Source organism: Aythya ferina, assembly GCF_964211825.1.
Source record: "Aythya ferina genome assembly, chromosome: 1".
NCBI lineage: Eukaryota > Metazoa > Chordata > Aves > Anseriformes > Anatidae > Aythya > Aythya ferina.
Genome location: NC_140296.1, coordinates 127,404,265 through 127,425,100, shown reverse-complemented (window position 1 = coordinate 127,425,100; position 20,836 = coordinate 127,404,265). Strand labels below are relative to the sequence as shown.

At 42.3% G+C, this 20,836-nt stretch overlaps 2 protein-coding genes and 2 long non-coding RNA genes across 4 annotated transcripts; 2 read left to right on the top strand and 2 right to left on the bottom strand.

The window, feature by feature from the left end:
- LOC311437524 (uncharacterized protein) lies at positions 1-4,488 on the bottom strand. The gene is made up of 2 exons (XM_084520894.1): positions 4,437-4,488; positions 1-2,577 (listed from the first exon to the last, which is right to left on the bottom strand). Exon 2 carries the CDS (start codon positions 2,569-2,571, stop codon positions 1,216-1,218), a length of 1,356 nt encoding a protein of 451 aa, XP_084377020.1. The 5' UTR covers positions 2,572-2,577; positions 4,437-4,488; the 3' UTR covers positions 1-1,215.
- Positions 4,489-6,947: 2,459 nt separating this feature from the next.
- Positions 6,948-14,233, bottom strand: LOC311437566. The gene is made up of 3 exons (XR_014693546.1): positions 13,924-14,233; positions 10,888-11,056; positions 6,948-7,459 (listed from the first exon to the last, which is right to left on the bottom strand). It is a non-coding gene; the product is annotated as an uncharacterized lncRNA (long non-coding RNA).
- On the top strand, positions 11,042-14,368 carry LOC311437564. The gene is made up of 3 exons (XR_014693545.1): positions 11,042-11,182; positions 13,966-14,050; positions 14,232-14,368. It is a non-coding gene; the product is annotated as an uncharacterized lncRNA (long non-coding RNA).
- A 183-nt stretch (positions 14,369-14,551) lies between these two features.
- LOC311443966 (C-type lectin domain family 2 member L-like) lies at positions 14,552-20,836 on the top strand (the record flags this gene model as incomplete). The annotated part of the gene is made up of 5 exons (XM_084534660.1): positions 14,552-14,894; positions 14,962-15,045; positions 15,704-15,888; positions 16,952-17,052; positions 18,709-20,836. 5 exons carry the CDS (start codon positions 14,552-14,554, stop codon positions 18,821-18,823), a joined length of 828 nt encoding a protein of 275 aa, XP_084390786.1. The 3' UTR covers positions 18,824-20,836.

Here is a 20,836-nt window from a genome sequence, read left to right as displayed (position 1 = left end):
TTTATTTTATTTTATTTTATTTTATTTTATTTTATTTTATTTTATTTTATTTTATTTTATTTTATTATCATAGAATCATAGAATGGTTCAGTACTGACAGCAATTTCAGTTTGGGAAGTCACACGAACTGTGGTGCCCAACACTAACAGAGTAACAGTGCAACTGCCCCAGGCTCCTCTAAGCAGTTGTTTTAAGACCCTGTCCTTGCAACAGTAAGACAGGCCCCTGCATAACATCCACTTCCTTTTCTTGTAAATGCATGTACGTGATAACTGCTATCTGAAAGTAACCATTGCAGTTCACAGAGCCAATCACATGCTGAAGAGAGAAATTCCTGATGTAGCAAGAAATCAGCCTGGTAAATGCTCTGTGTGGACTAAAAATGTTGCCCCTGAAAAGGATGAAATGAGGTTTCATCCTTCTGACAGACAACTGGAGTTTCTCAGCTGTTCTCACTGGAGCTCTCCAGGCCAGAAAGAAAGGGGAGCATCACATACATCATGTATCTAAAGAAGTTTGCACTCCAGAAGGGAAGAGCAATCTCTGGTAATTCCACTGCTGTTCAGTTCTGCCCACTACTGCACTTTTCACAAGTACTTTTTTTTTTTTTTTTTTTTTTTTTTTTCCCTACTTCACCCTTGCATACATCAAGGCAATTCCTTATGGGCTTTATCAAGACTAGACTTGAAGATGAGTACTTGTCCTGTTTGTATTTGTATAACCTACAGACATGATTAATTAGAGGGGATGTAATAAAGAACATGGTGTGCTCAAGAGACAGTAAATCAACCAGTCTTCTCTTTGACACTTTACCTCCCCTGCAAATAAGCCTGAAATGGAGGGGAACTGATGTTCTTTGGAAAACATTTTTCCCCTTATTAGCCTTCAGCAAGACACCTTCTGTATGCCTAGATGTCTGCACTGACAACCACCTAACCTTTGTCTTGTGGGCAGTATATAAGTGGGCTTTACTTGAGTGCGGCTACCTCAGTAGATGAACAAATAACTTTTTTTTTTTTTCCCGTGACATTGACACCATAGATATTTTGCCTGCAAATACCTTAGTGTTGCATTTCTTCGAGGGTCAAATGGAAATAGAATATAATCCCCTTTCTCTTTCTTATACCCAAAGCTCTTTTTTGTCAAGACAAAAAAGGACCAGTGTCCATTACATATTTATCTTGCCTGCTGCTCAAAGTATAACCTCACCAGCATCTAATCTAAACTCAGTTCTGTTTTATCTGGATGATAATCACTATTCCAGTGCCAGGACCCTTTCTCCATACAGTGGTACACAAACTGGCAAAAACAAGGCCCTTTATCCCAGTGTCCTCGTGTTGTCCCCAAGCCAGAGAACTGGAAATGCTTCTTGGCTACACAACAGGCATAATCAGAGGAGAAATAGTGCAAGGCTCTCTGGAACATCTCTTCAGCAGAGGGTTCTCCCTCTCCAAAAGTCTCTGTGAAGTGACTCCTGCACCCCTCAAGGGAGATGTAGACTAACTGGAGCTTCAGTTGGGAATCACAGCCAACCAGAAGGGAATTCTTTATCAGCAGTGAGTTGGCCTCACCAGCAGCATGGGACATCTCCAGAAGTTTCTCATCGGCTGATTTGATTTTGTAGTTGTAGACACAATTAAACGAAACAGAAATGGTACACAGAGTTGCAAAGATCATAATACAGCCCAGGAAAGTTGCGTAAGAATCACCGGAGTCCTGATCAAACCCAGCAAATAATAAGGTACCAACTATCAAAAATAAGCTTCCTAATAGGCTAACTGCAATCCCGGAGAGAACACTGATTGAGGTACAAGGTGGTACCCTAGAAGATACCTCATTAATCATCTGGATGGCCTTTCTGTAGACCTCAGTATCTTCACAGACTATACTCAACTGGTCAGGCAGTGCCTCACTGAATGTGCCTCCTCTCCATTTTGGAACGACCTGGTCATCCACTGCAGGTAGAGCCAGGAGGGACTTCCCATTGTAGAGGGATGGAGGGCTATAAGGAACCATGGTGGCATTCCTCATCTTGTGATTGGGAGTGCAAATCACCTTGATAACTTTATCTAAAAAGTGGACATCATTGGTGTCAAGATAAGTCAAATGGGTGAGGTGCAGTGGCACAAAACAAGGCACTAACATGATGGGGATCACTGGCTTCCTTCCGAAACAGTCTTGGAAGACAGACAGATTGGCTTCCAGAAGACACCACCTGCTCTGGACAAAGTCAGGGCTGAGAACTAAGACTATTTTCTGACTTCCTTGAATGGATTCAACCATGTTTTCAATTATGGTTTTACCTGGTATAAAGTCTCTCTCATGGTAACATGCCTTCAGATTAGGAATCATAGTCTCTAAACTCTGGATAAAGTTCCTTGACCAGGCTGAATCAGTGTTGCTATAACTGACAAAGATGTGGTGAGTCTCATGGGCTGCCAGTGCAGGTAGCTCAGGAAGCACCAGTGGTCCTTGAAGATCTGACATTCCTGCTCTTGTAGATAATGCAGAACTGGTCTCTTTAATACATACATCAGAAATGGGTTTAATTTCCTCTTTGAAATCCATCATTCTTTTCTGTGAAAGCAAAACATGAAATCACACATGATGAAATTACTCAGCATAAAAACACACAGAAATACAAGACAGAAATAAAACGCAAACTGTTCTGTCTGCCAAAGGTATACTATCTTGCCTGTCCATGCTTCTCTTCTTGAGCTACACTACACACTTGTATTGCAGTGCAGGAACACTGATATTGGTGACAGGCTCTCAGTTCAGGAACTGGGTTATCAAGCATCTGGCTCAGTCACTGGCTTCAACTCAGATCAATACTCTAAACTTCACTCACACTCAAGCACTGACTCATGATCTGATTTAACTCGGTGGTATTATTTCTGGGAGCAAATGTGTTTCATCTAGTTAGAATTTGAATTAATTTATTATAGTAATGATAAGTAACCATATATTTCATTCAAGCATTTGCAACAGCAAAATTCTTTAGTAATAACTATTATCTACTTGGATTATCTACTTGGTATTTAATGGTATTAAATAGTATTTAGTATTAAATATTATAGTATCTATATATATTATAAAATATTTATAAATATTATAATAGTATTTTCATATATTAAATATTATAATAGTATTAAATGGTATTTTCTGCTTGGGATTTAATATTAGGAATGTACAGAATATTGTTATCTGCTTTTGCTATTATCAACATGGAAATGCATAAAGCAGAGCAAGTACCCTAACCACAGCAACCCTCTGCAGGCCACAAGGAAGTCCTGTGGATCATAACTGAACCTTCTCAGATGGCTACTCCCTCACTTAGCTGAGCTATGCAAAATAAGAAGGAATCAAACAGTTTGCTTTGAAGCTCTTTATAAAATCTAGATGTGATTGCTATGGAGGTTTTTGTTCTTTGTGTGAAAAATCCATCCTATCTGAAAAATCTCTCCATTCACACTGGAGAAGCTAGGGGGAGAATACACTGACCTTTCCAAAACAACAGTGCAAGTTGCCAATTCCCCATGGACAACAAGGACATAGCAAGCCTCAGGTACTGCTGCTCTGCATTGCTACTGTATCACCCAATACCTCATTAGGCTTGGAAAACATTACTTTTCACAAAGATCTGGAATGTAATATTTCAAGCAAGTTCACCTTATGATAGCCAAACAGAAATAAGGGTTGCCAAAACTGTAAATAACCAGCTGTGGCCTTCTAATGACAAATATGCTAATCTCTTGCAGAGCTAGAAGTCCAGCACCAGAATAAGACACAACAGCTTGCTGAGAACTTTATGAGCAGCGCATGGTGTTCTTGAATGTTGCCAGTCTCCTCGTTCTTAACTTTGCCATCTGCTTGCATGCTAAACTCTCTTCTTTTCTTGTTTTCTTCCTCCTCCTCCACATCAAAAAGGAACTCCCTCTGCTGAGCTTGCTACAGGATGTGAAACCAAAACTAAACAGAGACACTAACGGCAGAGAACAGGAGCCTGAGCAAGAGCCATCTTTTTTTTCAGGGTCTTGCAGTCTGTGCTTGGGAGCATTTTACACTCTCCCCAAGTCACAACAAGTTAATTGCTTTTGCTTCCTCAGCCTCTCTAGAAGGGACAGAAGGCACTGCTTTCTCTTCTGTTTCACTTCCACCCCATGCATCTTCCATAAGAGCTGTATTTCAGGAAGGGGCACCTCATGTTTTGGGCACATGAAGCAGTGCAAGAGGTCAGTTACACTCCCTACAGCCTCTGCTGAACATCTAGGGCCTTGGGGGGAGGGTGTGGGGGGTGGAGCAAATGTTAATAATTGAGACATTCAGAAAGAAAACAAACTCTGCATGGTGCACAGCAGCTGCCTGAGGAGATTCCTTATTCTGTTTCTTATCCCCACCATGGTAGCCTGCCCAAAAACTTCACTGAAACTCACCCCTGCTCTCAAGAGTGTGATTGCAAGCAGCAGCCAAGCCCCTGGGGCGAGCTTCCTGTTCCTGGCCACCCCCCTGGAGAAGTGTGGGGTTTCTCCCTGTACATCTCCTATCACAGCCCATCATCTGAAAGCAAGCTGAGCTACACAGAGGACAGAAGCACTTACTCACTGGCTGGGATGAGGCAAGACACGAAGGCTTCTCAAAAGCTCCCAGAGCCAGCAGTGTCACTGACAGCTACCAGGAGAAACAGAGGCAATGTACGCCCTTCCCACTTGCCCAGGGGTGGATGGTTTCGTTAAACTCACCCCTCTGTGGCAAAGGAGGAGCCTTAGGCTCTGGAAGAGAGTAGTAGAATGGGAGGGAACTTGGCAAGAAAACAAACATCTGATATCTTCCTCGTTTATAAAGCTTAGGCCCTGCCCACCAGGAACACCTCTTGCCTGCCTTCTCCTAAGAGCACCTGCTTTTAGGTGCTGAGGATAACCTGTGCTTCTCCACACCAGACGTATGGGAAAGTGTCCCTGAGCACAGACGGAGTGTACTGAGACCTCCTGTCCTTCTCTTCTGCAGGTCAGGCACTTTCCTCATCCTGCCTAATGTGCCATGTCCTCTTGGGGTGAACATGGAAAGAAACATGAGGAGAATGGACAACTAGCAAGAGGGAGCATCCACAAAGGAAGGGAGTATGGATTCAAGGGCTTGACTGTGGATGGCAGGAGCATGAGCACAGCAAAAGGTGCCCGTGTATCTGAGCCCTGAGCAGGTAGGGAAGCATAAGGAGGCCTTACAGGGGCCACGATCCACCTGGAAACCTGCTTCTTCTGGTAGAATGGAGGCCATTATTACTTTATTAGTGGAGTCTGGGCAGGGGGAAAGGTCTGTTTGGATGACTACACCAAATGCAATGCCATAAAGCAGACAATGTTCCATTTCCCAAGACAGAATCACTTTGTAGTGGAATCAGACCTTTAGGCAAATACTCTAGGTCAGATCAGATCATAGTTATTTTGTATATTTTAGTACAAAGAGTAAGGCTATCTACCTGGTCAAACCTTCCTCCAGATGTGTATATTTGCTGAGAGGACCCTGAGAACTTTGGCTCAGACGTATGCTGAGCCCTTGTTCTGACAGTAGATTTACCAGGGCAAGCTCTTTCCTTGCAGTGCTTCCTTTGGTTATGCAGAATGTCTTCCACATTTCTGACATGTATCCTACTATGCCGTCTAACCATTACCTCTGAAAGATTTTGAGGTATCACAGACACTTCCTTCTAGCTTTGTATCAGTAAGTTCTGACGTATGTGTGAGCTGACACCTGTAGCTGATACCAGAGATAAGGAAACTCCTTCAGTACAACCCGTACTGTGAACAAGGGGGATGGTAATACTTCTTCCTAATAAAATGTGCCAGACTTCCTTATCCTTGTTTTTTATTCTGTTTGGGTCTTTCCAAGCAGCCTGCCTCTCTGTGCATGGTAAGCAGAAGTTTTTAAGCATGCAGTGAACTTCATGCATATGCTAAACAGTGAAAATATTGCCTGCTAGGAACTACAGAGTTCATTTGCAACTGCCCTGGCACTGGCAGACTGCAAGGCTAGCGGAAAAGAACCACTGTTACAACCACTATGTAGGTATGATATGTTCTGATTTTTGGCCAATGTCCATCTCTCAAGTCTTCAAAATTGTACCCTAAGAATGGCACTGGAGAAGTGCAAACCTGGACATCTGCCAGGCCAACCTTGATTAGCAACATTTGCTTGTATTTATGTATTTTGGTCAAAAATAAACATACAAGCTGACAGACATTGTTTTTTCTTGCTCCAAACTTGCACACCCTAAAATTGAAGTTTGGAAGTATTTGTATCATGATTTCATTGATCTGTGCATAGAGGAAATATTAAAGCACTCTAAATTGCACAGCAGATAGGATGAGGTTGGTGAGGATTTAGAGTTCCCTTCTAAGACTGCAACCCACCAAGCAGTGTGAGATGTGCTTTTGCTGTGAATCTATTTACAGTTGCATTTGTCAACACTGTTTTCCACTAACCTCTCTTTTGTGGTTACCTTCCCTTCCACTACACAGCAGGGCAGTCATGTGGAAGAATACCTCCCTCCATGCTTTCTTATCCTGAGCATAACACCAAATATGTCAGCAACATCAAAATGGAAAGTGGATCTCTGATCATGGGATCAGCCAACAGTTGTGCGAGAGAACAAAGTATGGTAATTTTCTGACCAGGCAAGTCAAGAGTTGCTGGCCATCAGTGGTCATCCTAACAGATCCATTAAATAAATGTGTATGTGTTGACCAAAAGCTTCTGTACAAAGCACAAAGCCATTTCCTGCTATGGTAGTTTCAAAACAGTAGGTAGATAAGCTACACCACACCACACTTAAACTCTCCTTCCTTAGAAGGACGGGGTAAGAAAATACAATTAAAACAAAGCTTGTGAGTTGAGATAAGCACAGGGAGATCTCTCACTAATAATAGTCACAGGCAAAACAGACTCAATGTGAGGCAGAGTAATGTAATTTGTTGCCTATTGATAGCAGACTAAAGCAGTGAAAACTAAAAGCAAACTAAAAACACCTTCCCCGCCATCCACCCTCTTGTACTACATCCTCCCCCTGAGCAGCACAGAAATTAATATGGCTGTAAGTTCCTGCTGGCTTGATCAAGTTAGCCTCCCATCAGGAGAAAGATTGTTGTGGGACTGTGACAGAAGTAGCCCCTGTTTCAGTTCCCTTACCCTATTATGTCTGTATGGGAGCATTACTAGTCAATATCTGCTGGCTGTTAGGGTGCCTTCCGAAACCAAAGGGTGCAGCAGGTGGTGTTCTGCTTGGTGTCCTTCTCTAGTTCCTTATTTTTAACCCTAAGGTCTTTGCTCTCAGTTTATTTTCATTCTTTTTCTTCTGCAATCAGTTGTCTTCTCTGCGTGCTGTTTTTATTCTTGCTCAAACCCCATTTTTGAGGTAGGATGCAAAAAGCACTTATTCTTGGTATGGATGAAAAACGGACTCCTATGAATGGAAATAAAAAATAACAATAGTGACCAGAAAATAAAGAAGGACTGAACCTCACTTTCTGCAATTCAATAGTTGGGATATGCCAATTGCTACAGTTGCAAGGGTATGCACTCCTGCTCCTAGACAGAGCTCACTTCCTGGTATCTATCATCCTCCCTGCATGAGCAGAAGCAGAAGCAGGAGAGCTAACACCACCACCACAACCCTCACTACAGCCACAGGAACTACCACAACCCATGCCTCCAACACCATCTGCACCTGCATGCTGACCTCCACACAGCAAGAGCTACAGACCACAACTACACACTGCCACCTTGGCCCATGTCACTGTGGTGGCTTACCCAGTTGGGCAGCTGAGCTCCACCACAACTACTCTCTCACTCTCCCTCCTCAAAGGGAAAGGAGGAAATAGGATGAAAAGAGCTCAAGGATTGAGATAAGTACTGGGTGATCACTCAATAACTATCATAATGGGTAAAACAGACTCAGTATAGGGAGGTTAATGCAATTTATTACCTATTACTAAAAAGCTACAGCAGTGAGAAACTAAAATAAAACTTAAACCACCTTTCCCCCCACACACACACATCCTCTTCTACCTCCTCCCCCCGAGGGGGCTGTGGTCAGTCTCTAATGCTTCGCTTCATCTTCACCACACCTTCTCGGTCACTCTCTGCCCCTGCGACATGTGGGATCCTGCCCACAGGATGCCATCCTTACCAGACTGAGCTTGCTTTCCACAGGCAGCAGCTCTTCAAGAACTGCTCCCACACGATTCCGTACCACGGGGTCCATCCATCCATCCCCCAGGAGCAAACTGCTCCAGCACGGGTCCCCCACGGGTGGGCGGCAGCTCCCCCCAGACCCCCTGCTCCTGCATGGGCTCCTCTCCACGGGCTGCAGCTCCAGCCCAGGGCCTGCTCCTGCGGGGGCTTTCCATGGCCTGCAGCCTCCTCCAGGCCACCTCCACCTGCTCCATCGGGGGCTCCTCCATGGGCTGCAGCGTGGAGATCTGCTCCATGTGGGACCCATGGGCTGCAGGGGAACAGCCTGCTCCACCAGGGGCCTCTCCACAGGCCGCAGGGGAACTGCTGCTGCCTGCCTGGAGCACCTCCTGCCCTCCTGCTGCACTCACCTGGGTTCTCACTCCTTACTCTCCCAGCTGCTGTTGTGCAGCAATTTTTTTTCCCTTTCTTAAATATGCTCTCGCAGAGGTGCAGACAATATCGCTTATTGGCTCAGCTCTGGGCAGTGGCGGGTCCCATTGGAGCCTACTGCAAGTGGCTCTGACCTAATGCGGGGCAGCATCTGAACTCTCCTCACAGAGGACACCCTTGCAGCCTCCCTGCTACTAAAACCTTGCAACTTAAGCCCAATACAGTCACCTAAAGAGATGGGAGCTGCTGACTCTTTCCATCATACCCCATATAACACCCCACAAAAACTGACACTGAAAAACAGCATGACACTGAAGAACAGAGTGGACACATACATGCTCTATACTGCTTTGTTGCCTTGCCCTTCTTTATCCCTTCCCCCTCCCTCTACTCTATTTTTAGTTAAGAAAACAGGAAACAAAAAACGGTATTACTCCCTCCTTGTAGTGAGGAGATAATATTTTGCACAAGGCATTTGATTGGCAAACATTTTTCTTCTCACAGATCTTACAGTGTAATATTTGTCTCAGTTGCTTTTGTCTTGCAGACCATAGAAATGTATGTGATACAGTTGACTATTTTGGCTACAGAGGAGATGGGGAAAGGGCTGTTATTAACCTATTTATAAGGCTTGGTGGAAAGCAGTCCTTCAGACTGCATTGCACTGATATTTCTGAAAGAAATCATCCATATTCCAGTGCAGTTTGCTTTTCACCTCATTCTTTGTGGATCTAAGGTGGTTGTTGAGAAAGATGTAAAAACAGTTTCTTACTATTTAGTTGCATTTCTTACTGGCCCTCTAACACAATCTTTTGGATTGCCTAGAATGCTCCAAATATTAAGGATCCAAGAAATGCAGGCAGCTCAAAAAGCATTTGATTTTCTTGGCCTCGTTCTTGCATTAAACTCTGGGATATATTTGTTTAATATCCTAACAGTAAATTTAAGTATCATTAGAGTGGATTTTTAAATTGAAAGGAAGAAGTATTCAAGTTACTTGAATACGAGATCACAGTCCTTTCAATAACAAAATTATTTTGAACAACTTGCTCTACCATTTCCTTTTCATGCAGATATATATTTATTTAAATTAATCTTGTGACAGGAAGGATGATGCACACAACTGAGTCTTCTCCTTCCTTTCTCCCGCCTACAGATTCACTATATAGCCATGAGGACTTCACCTCTCTGCACATTGATTCTCACCCATAAAATATGGAAAACAATCATTTCTCTCTCTGTTCTTATGTTGAACTTTTCTATTTAGACCACAGGATCTTCCTGGCAAAATTACCTGCTGCTATTGGTATTTAGTATACAGAGTCTTGTCCAGGAACTGATGTGAAAGAAACAAACATTCTGGTTTTATAGCTATGCCTGGTTTCTAGATCACTGGTAGTGCATTTGTCCATCTCACTCTCTTTATACACAAGTATTTTAAACAGAAACAGGTCAAGTATTACTTTCATATGCCATGCACACTTGTTATTTTTTCCCATCTCACTCTGATTTTAAATATTTATGTAATAACCATTACTTTATGTTACATAATATATCTAACGCAGACCTAATCTGCTTATGTTGCTAAAATATTTAATATTAATTTAATATAATCTGGCGTGGAAGAAGGAAGTACTGACACAGCAAAATTTTCAGGGTACCATGGATTATCTAGGCAATTAAGAACTTGAGCTGACAGTGAAGAAATGCAGAGGCCTAAACAAGACGTGAATTGTGACATTTTATGTTAAAAAATAAAGGAAGTTTATGCATTAGGTACTGCTAATGTAGATCTGTTGTCAAAACAGCAAACAAGCTGTACAAAGGATGTACAAAGAACATGGTAAAGAACAATGAACATGTCACCATGCTTATAGAAATCAACGGCATACGGGTTCGTTGTTTTCTTCAGCTTAAGGCTACATACTCATAAGATCATGAGATGGTCTGATCTCTACAGACTCACTACCCCATGCAGCTCTCTTACTCAGCACTTCATGTAAATCTTCCTTCCTTTGCTTTGGTCCCAAGGAGGACAGTACTTCTTGCTACAGTACCTTTGCTACAGAAGGCAATGTGGGGAAGAAAAGCTGTTAAACTGATAAGGGACAGGAAAAGAAACCTTGACAAGCAGAGAAGGGATTGTTCTCTCCTGTGAAGGAAGGTGCACAGCTCCACCAGCTGCAACCACGAGACTGATGAACAGGATGCTGAACAGGAAACTGAATTGAGTAGCTCTGTCAAGCCCCTGTCAGAATGACTCACCACTTTAAAAAGCCATAGGTGAGCACTGCACACGCTTCTTTTCTCTCCTCTTTGGTCGTGTGTGGACCTCAGTAGAAGCAATGGAGGTCTCTGGCTGATGGTGTAGCTGCATGGTCTCATGCGCTGGCCCCTAAGAACTTCCTGGTACAGATGCATAGCCTGCAGACATCTTGGGGAGAAACTTCTAACACGGTTATCCATACAGGGGACATCATGACACCATCCTCAACTAGCAAAATCTATGATTCACAACACTGGAACCTTTCACAGTTTGTGGTTGCAAAGGCTTCAAACGGTAAGTGACTTTTCAAGGTGTTAGATGCTGTGTTTGCTCTGTGATGAATCACGTTATCTATAAAGAAATTCTGAACTTTCCTGAAAGATAACATTGACAGGAAATACAGCTACTAATCATTATTGATATCCAGTCTATCAGCTTTTGTAGATAATGACAAAGAGGAAGTCTGATGTTTTAGGTCATTTGAGGTTTCTACCATAATCTCCCTGTCACACCTATTGTTATATTTTTATTTGTTTTATTAACCTTAATATTGTTAATTGCTTTCATGTAACTATATTGCTATGGTACTTTCTCTTCTGTACTTCAACCCTCCCTACTTATTTCCGTCCTCCTTCGGGTCATTTCCAGTGTTAATGTTGTCAGTTCTTAAAGATGGAAGCTTCCTGCTCTAAGGAACCTGCTTTGGCAGAAGGGTTGGACCTGATGATCTTTCGAGGTCCCTTCCAACCCCTTCAATTCTGTGATTCTGTGATGGACGCTATGTCTTCTACAAAATTCTAACACACAAATGCTGCAGATAAGTAAATAACAATCCTGGTGAATACTAGTCTCACCAAAAATGCAAACACAGCTAATAACATATCTGGATTCCTTTCTCTTATGCATCCTATTCCAAAACATTCCAAAATAATGTTTTGCAAGACTGCTGAATGACTGGCCTTCTTGATGTAAGAGACCTGGCTGCAACATTCTCAGCCCTGCACTTTTGAGTGCAGGAGCACATGCTTAGTGCTCCTCAAGTACTACTTCACAACACACTCACATTCATTTAGCTACTTTTCTAATAAACCATTTGATCCTGAAAAATAAACATTTTTCAAATGTTATATGTAGAGTTTACTACAGTTTCAACAGCACCCCAAATATTAACATCTTGTTTAGGGTATAGCCCTTGTTTAGGGCCGACTGAAGATTTTTAACTCACTGGCAGTTCTTCCATTGACTGTGGAGGTAGATGGGCTGATAAAATCAACCAAGAGCAGGACAAATTAGCTCCCCCAGCCTAGCTGTGCAATCAAAGCTAAATCACTGCTAGTGTGCGAGCTATGTAGTTCCAGTCAAACTAGGGCATTCCAGCAGTACACTGTTGTGACCACAGTGCAGATATTTCTAATGTAAACACTCTATCCCCCAAATTTTTGTTCTGAAGTGATTTCTCCCTGCATAATTGAAAAGTTAGAGGTAGCATGTTAATGGGTGAGAAAAGGTAATCAATGTTTATTTGTTACAGCAGTAAGCAGGAGGTGGCATCACAGAATCCACCAAACATTTTGAGTCATTCCCATGAGACTCACAGCACTGAAGGGGCCAAGTAGTTTTTCTGAGAAAATAATTTGCTTAGAAAATGCCACATTCTTAGTTAGAATGTTTGCATTCTCTCCCTGTGATTCTGTCTGGAGGGTATGTTTGCCTTTTGCCTTTATCATATTCTTATCTTCTTGTTCAATCTTCATTTTATGAAATGTGGGAACATTTCTTGAAACAAAATACACAGCTAAGTAAATACATGGCCATTACAACGCCTAATGGGAGACTTTTTTTCCTGCAAAAATAGGCACTTACCTTTTCTGAACAGCTGTCCTTGACAGCTCAACAGCCTCCAGTGATGCCTGTGGAAGTTACCATTGCAGAGGAATTTGCAGGCCTGCCTTCACAGAAGCCCATATGCTTTGAGCCAGTAAGGTGCCAGAAAGAAGAACTGAAAGCTGCCCTAAATATTAGCAGCTGAGAGTGGGTTTGACAAGTGTCTGTCTTGCACTCAGCCTATGCACTGCATTCTGCTTTGGTACAAGGATAAATTCCCCTTCTTCTCCAAGATCATCCTGAGCACTTGCTGCAAACTCATCTGTCTGTAGGTCAGCAGCAACTGTCCCCCTCCAAAGCCTTTAGCTCATGTGGGGAGCTTTGCAAACCACACTTCCTCAGTAACAGCAGCAGGCTGCTTACTCTTTGGTCTGGAGGTCTGTTAGCCAAATTGATCTGTGAAACTAAAAGTCAAGTGTCTCCGTTATGTAAAGGAAGCATCTAGGGTAACAAGGATAGCCATTTTGAAGCATCAAATGATTCATAACGGAAGATGTTGTAAATTCTCAGTTTCTTTGTCAACCTGGAGAATGACCTGAAAATGTCAATAATAGCAGTGGGTGAGTAAGTGTGAAATGGATACCTGTGACTTCTCTGTGGTTATAAGCCACAGTAAACTATTTTTGACCACAGTAGCTGGCAGATCTGAATGAAAAGAGAGCGAGCCACTTAAGAGACATTTCATTCTTAAGACTAAAACCAGGTAGTGCGCTACCTGATTTTAGGAAAGTGGATGGTCCAGTGTCCAGGGTTGTTTATGTTCTCAGATTTGCTTTGTTTTGCTTAAGTCAGGAGGCGCTTGGCAAGTTTTATCATTAAACAGCCTGAAGTAGAAGAATGAGTAAATGTTGAGAAACTTGTTCTTAGAAAGAGATGCACAAATAGCTGTACATACACTAGTGTTTCCCTGTCTTTTATGCAAAACTTGTTCAATATGAAACAGGTACTGACCCTTCTTGCTGTCCTAATTCCATACCTTCCTCTCATTCTGTGCTCCTCTGGGTTCAGTTCTCCCAAAACCTCTTAAAGCATATACGTCCTGAGCATTCTGGATCCATTACTTTTTCCACCACCCCTTCTACCTTTTCTGGGACTCTTTGGTTCCCTAAGTTCCCCAAAGCCAACATATTTAAAGCATTGTTTTCACACACCTTTTTTATTCCTTTTTACCCTTTTGTCTGTCTCTTCTCAAGTGTCATCCCAGGAATACTGGCACGTCCAGCCCTCCAGCACATTGCCTAAACGAGCCGCTGCCACACTCCAAAGTTGAAGTCAACTGTAAGTCTGTATGCACAGAAGCATAAAGTTTATATGGGTCTTTATTATCTGCAAAGATAAGCACCCGGGGATAATATTCAGCAACTGACTACGCTCAAATATTCTTGGCAAATAAAAGGAATTGGAGGTCACGGTGAAAGCATAATGCATAACCCTCCATGTTCATGGTTTTCTCTTTCAGGTTTTCTGCGTGGGTACCGATGGCGGCATGCTTTGGACAAACCCGCACTAGGCGTGCACCTCATCAGCCTTGCACGGGGAGCTGCATTCCCCATTCCCTTGGACATTTGACCTCGCCACACAGCCAGGATCTGTCGCCAATAAAGCAGCTACCGCGCGTCAGACACCGCACGAAACACAGCTGCGGAGCGCCAGCCCTCCCGGTACGTGCAGCCCTGTCTCACGACCCAGCCTGCGGCCCCACGTCCAGCCCTTGCACCGTCTCTCCGCCCGTTCCGGCCCCGTCATCTCCTCCCGCGGCGGGGCAGGAGCTCCGCACCCATGGGGCGTCCCGGGGCTGGCGGCTCCCCGGAGCGGAGGACGGCGCCCCGCAAGGCTGGAGGTGCAGGGGGCGAGGGAGCTCGGCGGCCGGGCTGCCGGCTGGGCTGCGGCCGGGCGAGGAGAGGGGAGCCGCGGCGTCCCGGGGCAGCGCCGGTGTCCCGGGAGCCGCCGGGCTGCTGGAAAGCCCCGCGGCGAGATGGCGCCCGCCGGGCTCCCGGGGGCTGCGGGCAGGCGGGGATGAGGCCGCAGCGCCCACCCGGGCCGCTGTCCTCGCCTCCTGTCCTCAGAGAGTGGCCTCTGGAACGGCTCCGGGGATCCTGGGCTCTGCTCCGCCTTCAACTCCGTATGTTTTGTTTTTTGTTTTTTTTTTTTTTTTTTTAAATTCCTCGTATTTATTTATTTATTTTCAGGTCTGTTCTCAAATGTCTGGTTCTGGCGAGGTGTTGCTGGAATCCTCGTTGCTGCTGTCGTCTTGATTTTGTGTATTCACTTTGGTAAGCGTATGCACTTTGTGTAAGGTACTTGCAAAGAACATATAACTAACCTTAGAAATTAGAGTTTTGCATGGTCAGAAGTCCCCAGGACCTTACAAGAGGGTTCTTCAGACCTTACCTTGTTTCAAAGCTAATTACACGTCTCATGCCTTGCTGTTTAAAACTGTGGTCTAATACTGGGGAAATAACTCCCATAGTTAGAGAGTGCTCAGATTAGTCTTAGTGTGCTTCTGACATTCAGTTCTATAACCTTGCTGTTAATCATAATCCAAGCTTGGGAAAACAAATGCAAAATTGTCTTTTGCAACCACTCTGTAATCGTTAACACTATAATAAACAAAGTTATTGATTCAGTACAAGAAAGAAACACTCACAAAAGCCTTAATTGTCAGAAACATTTAAGTTGTAGATGAGTGTCTAAAGCATACATAGTTATTACCTTCCCAGTTACTTCAACCGACTTGCAGTGATCATCACTTTAAAGATTTGTTAGCGGGAGCTAGAGTACATAATTAGTTTACAATAAATATTTCTGCTGGGCAGAGATAATTATATAGTGGTTAGACTGAGATGAATTAGATGGTGCAGCCACAAAGCAAGGTAAAAAGCTCTAGAAACCTTTTCCATTTGGAAGAAATAGGTTTCTGTCTTTTTGCAGTAAACCATTCTTCGGACAAAGATATTCTTGCCTGTCCATCCCTGGAACTCTGTCCATCAGATTGGCTGTATTTCCAGAAGAAATGCTACTACCTCTCAGAGAGAGAAGCCAACTGGAACTCTAGTCAGAACTTCTGCTCATTGCACAATGCTTCCCTCCTTGTGATCGAAAATCTTCAGGAATTGGTAAGAGAACAAAGCAGGGATCCTGGTTTCACTCCATCTCGCTTCTAGGATACTGCACAATACACCCATGAGTTTTTCCAGCCTTGTAAGCTGAACAGTTTTAATGCAAAGGCAGTGACAAGTCACAGCAAGCAGAAAGCTGCGTACCTCTTTCCCTGCAAACAGCAAACGTCAGTTCTAGGAGTTGATGTGTTAGAACAGTTGATGTGTTAGAACATCCCCAAGGCTTATCTGAGTTAAATTTTATGCTGTTCACAGCCATAAGTACTCACACGGAAGGCAACTGTCAGCGTAAATATCGTTGTATCTTAGGTAACTTTAATTAGATGAAAACTGTTCTCTCTTAGCAAGATAGATTGGCAGACAAGTTGATAGATGTGTTAGTCTTGACTTTTGGTGTTAGGAGATAATTATTCTAACCGCAGTTTAGAGCATCCTTTTCTGTATCATACTAGTAAAAAGACCTAGGACAATATATCCTCCCATATCTGTTAATAGACCTTGATAGCATTTGCTATGTTAAAACAGTTTCTCCCTATGTCAATAGATCACATCACAGATACCAGTTTCATGGCTATACTGGGTGCAGATGACAATCCTGTTCTATGTACTGTGGCAAGGTTCTACCCTCACTCATCTCTCTCTAAAACGTCCATCACAAATCCTTGCTACTTGGTAATAAAAATTCAATATGATGAAGACATACCAGTGATGGAGAAATGCATTATCTGCAAAGGTGCTCATTGTTCTTTGAAGAGTTTCTCGTGGAGAAAGAATAAATGCAGTTCCATAGTAGTTCTTAATATTCAGCAGTATACTTGGATTCTTGTAGTTGGCATTTCTACTGCTACAATATCTGAGTGCTGCAGGGATAATCTGTTCAAGTTGTAAGTTCTTTTTCCATAAGGTGAATCACACAAGATCCTGTAGATTTAGTCCTTAATACTGTTCCTTTTGAGAGAAAGGCAAGATCATTGCTTTGCTTTCGAGCCTTGCATCAAAGACTTCATATTCTGATAACTGTATGGAACATGCAAAACTTCTTTCGTGTTTATTCCTGCAGAGTTTTATGGTGAAGATAACAAAGCAAGACCCATGGATTGGACTTCATAAAATAAATGAAGAATTCTTTTGGGTAAATGGGAGCACATTAGATAACAAGCTGTGAGTCAATGCTGTTGTTTTTTGCTAGTGATACTAGATTATAGAGGACCAAAATACGATAACATACAGATATAGATAGTGACTTGAAAGAAATACCTGTAATGATGCTGTCCAGGTGGCAATGGAAACAGCAAGGAATACAATACAGATTTCACGTAGTTTGGGTAAAACTGATGATGAAAATTAGGAGATAAATCTGTAACACCTGATTCAGAAGCAAAATGAGAAGGGAGGTCATGGTAACAAACAGTATAGCAAAGTGAAAGTTAAATCTTGAGACCACCAAGGTACTGAAGTAATAGGGAAAGGGATGAAAGATTCCAATAACCTGAATTCCTCATCATAGGATAGAGTTTGAAAGAACAATGCAAGAGGCTTATAGGAAAGGTATTTGGGAGGCTTGTAAGATATTTTCATACCTCTTATGGTATATGCTTACACACACAAAAAAAAAAAAAAAAGGCTGCAAGAGGGGGAGGTGAATCTGTGAATTTGTGTTGTAAGAGCTACTCTGTGGTACCTGCCCTATGCTCTCTCACAGGCATCATGTGTGGGGGTACTTTGCTCCTCCCACCAATGGCTGGTCCATCATTTCAGAGTCCTGCATCTTATGCTGGGGCAGCTGCTGGCAGGAGTCTGTAGAATAACCAATGACAGTGATAGACACTGAGATTTCAGAAGTCTGAAATTAACATTGAGTATTTAGATTTTTCACTTTTTAAAGTTTTTGACGTCACTAGTTATGCGTAACTATATCCTGTTCCTCCCTGAAACTTGCAAGCTTGATCTGACAAATATCTTACACATTTAATCGGAGATGTAAGCAGAATGTAGGCATCTTAAGTTGGAAACTGCAGTCCTCCCCACTGTTGCTTACCCCTGCCTGTGACAGAAACATCCACTGTTGTTTTTATATTCAGTGTTAAAGTTCTTTGCATTCTTAGACTTTTGCCTCTGTGCGTGCCTAAAACTGCTCCTCCTGTCTTTAAAAGAGTACCTTGATGTCTAAGAACATGTACTGTAAGAGTCATGTTAGCACTGGGGCAGGTTGGCCTTTGTCTTTTCCAGGGAATGTATCAGCTTGGTTAGCCTACTCACTGAACACTATTACACTTTATTTTAACACACAGTTGGTTAAGGAGGCCCTTACCTCTTCCACACCTGTGGTGCAGAAATGGAGATTCATTTCCTATTTCCTACCAGCCCCTTAACCATAATGCCTTGTTCAGTTCTGAGGAAGAGGAAAATGAAAAAAAGTATTTGTTTCACAGCTTCTCTTGAAACTTTTTAGCTGTACAGAATGCCAAGGGAGTCAAAGGTGGAGCCAGTCTTTGATAGCACAGGGTCTTTCAGAAGGGCAAATTTAAATTCCATTATTTGCTCTAGGAATGTATTTCACATTAAGCAACCACTAGGCAAGATGCAGGAATACTGCTAGCCCTAGGTTTTGTATTCTGGGGGCCAGACCCCCATAAAAGAAGATGATACCTGTGGCATTTTCTTCAGAGAGCAAGGTATCATCTTCATGCCATGCCTTGCCCATAGTAAATCAGGTGTTACATGAAAAGAATCCGTAATCCCTTTAGTTCTCTCTTCTCTGTTGAATTATATGATTCTGGCTGTCAAAGTAATAGTATCTTTCATTTTCCCTTGCAGGATTGAGGTAAAAGGCTCTGGAAACTGTGCCTATCTTGAGTCAAAAGGAGTCTCGGCCTCTGGATGTTATTTAACCAGGAAGTGGGTCTGTAGCTTGAGTACTAGCTTAGCATGATAATGGTGGGCGAAGTCACCTCCTCTGACACGTAGAACTCTGATATATCTGCACAGTATATGTGTATGCTCTGGGACCTGGGAATGCATTTCAGCTCTTGCCTGGAAGTGAACATGTTTTCTGGTAGCCAGGACTTTCTGCCCATGGAGGAGGCTTCTGTTTTTTCACAATGTCATTTCAATGTCTTTTCTCAGGGTCTTGATAAATTTTCTTGCCCCATTTTTCTAGCTGCTAAGCTACTGCTCAGCCTGTAGTTTCTTTTGTGTCATCAGTATTTCTTCCATGATTTTGTGTCTTGTAGGATCCTAAGCAGCTGTTCTTTTCTTTTTGGTGTGTCATTGGAGGTGTTTGTTCTGCCTTTCTCTTTTCCAAGTTCTATGTACAGGCATGGTATTATACAAAGTGATGTGGCTCTGCCTAAAGGTTTCTGTATCTCCCAGATACAGGATGATCCAGAAATGAGCACTTTGGTTTTAGACATAAGCATTGTGGACTTCGTACTCCCAGTTTGATGGGGTGCCTCTTGTGTGTCTCTGCATCGCATTCATTGTTTTTTATAATTGTTGTTTTGCATTAATTTTGTTTAATTTGCTTGGTAGTAATACTGAAATTTGTATAGCTGCTTTCCTGAAGCTCTCCTTCCTGCAGCACCCATCTTAGCAAAAAAATAAATAAAAAGTATTAATTTATCTGAGGATTTGCACAAATGGGGAGAAGAAGTTCAAACTACAAAAGTAAGGGTCCAAGTATTAATACAGTAAAATTAGAAATATCCCTAGTGCAAATGGCAAAATATTGAGAATAAGAGAATTAATAATAAAGGATGTGCCTTCATGATTTCCTCATGTCTTGTGCCTATCTGAGTTTGAGGAATCTAGACAAGTGGTCAATTTCTGGATAGACAATCAGTGTTTTGTTCTGTGTGCACATCATTTTCAATAGCAACGTACAGTGCTGTTGCATGGCTATCAGTCTAAACAGAACGAGGGCACAATCCCACTGAACTCTGTCCATTCATTCTACAAGGTAAACTGAAGACAGAAAGTGACATTGAACTAGAGGAAGCAAATCAGCTTGTTTTCATGGAGGGATTATTTGTAATGGTTTTCTAGACAAGGAAGGATCAGGAATTCTCATGTATAACAGGGCAAAATACTTCCTGCTCAGAATAAAATCTGGAAACAACGGACTTTGTTTACTAGGATTCCCTCTCTTTAAGGCAGCTCTGGCAGTATACCTAGTACAGAATGCCCCTGGCCATAGAGGTTGTCCATGTATTTTGTTAGGAAATAAGGGGAGTGACCTCTCATCTGGTGGAAATCAGTGTTGCTCAATTGATTCAAGTGGAAATACGCTACTCTGCAGAAGTACAGGATCTGCTGCTGTATTGCTATGCCCTTCTGTCACCTCTTCAGGCATGCATAGTTGACTTTTGTGATGTGGTATGCCGCAGGCTACATGGGATTTCTTAAAGAAGCAAGTGGAATAACTTTTTGAGCCACTAGAGAGCAGTGTAGTTTCAGGAAAGGAAAGATAATTATGTTTCTTTCGTTGTCAAGAATGTAAAATTGCACTATAAGTGGTTTTTTTCAGTATTACATTTTGTCCTATTTCTAATTATTTTTTGCCTTCACTGTATTTTTATGAAAATTTAATTGTCTAATTTTGTTAATTGTTTTGTTTATGCCTTCATTATTTTCTGTGGCAGTAGGACTGTACTGTAACAGGATTTTGTGGTACAGATATTGTTAAAAATTGTGTCTTCTAGATGTTAATTTATATATGATCATAATTTTTCTGAACTACACTTTTTTAATTGCATGTGTTTTTATAAGCACAGTAACAAGACTCTACAGTACGAATAGCCGTAGTAATCTATGTGTTAATTTATATGTAACTTGTTTGTTTGTTTCCCTGCAATGTTTTTAAATTAACTAGCTCTGAAGGGTATGGTATGTGCAATAGTCCAGAAAAGATACTTAATAAATATCTTTACAGAGCTTTTGAATTCCA

Coding starts and splice junctions, on each gene's coding strand:
- LOC311437524 (XM_084520894.1), bottom strand. CDS start 2,571: ATGATGGATTTCAAAGAGGAAATTAAACCCATTTCTGATGTATGTATT.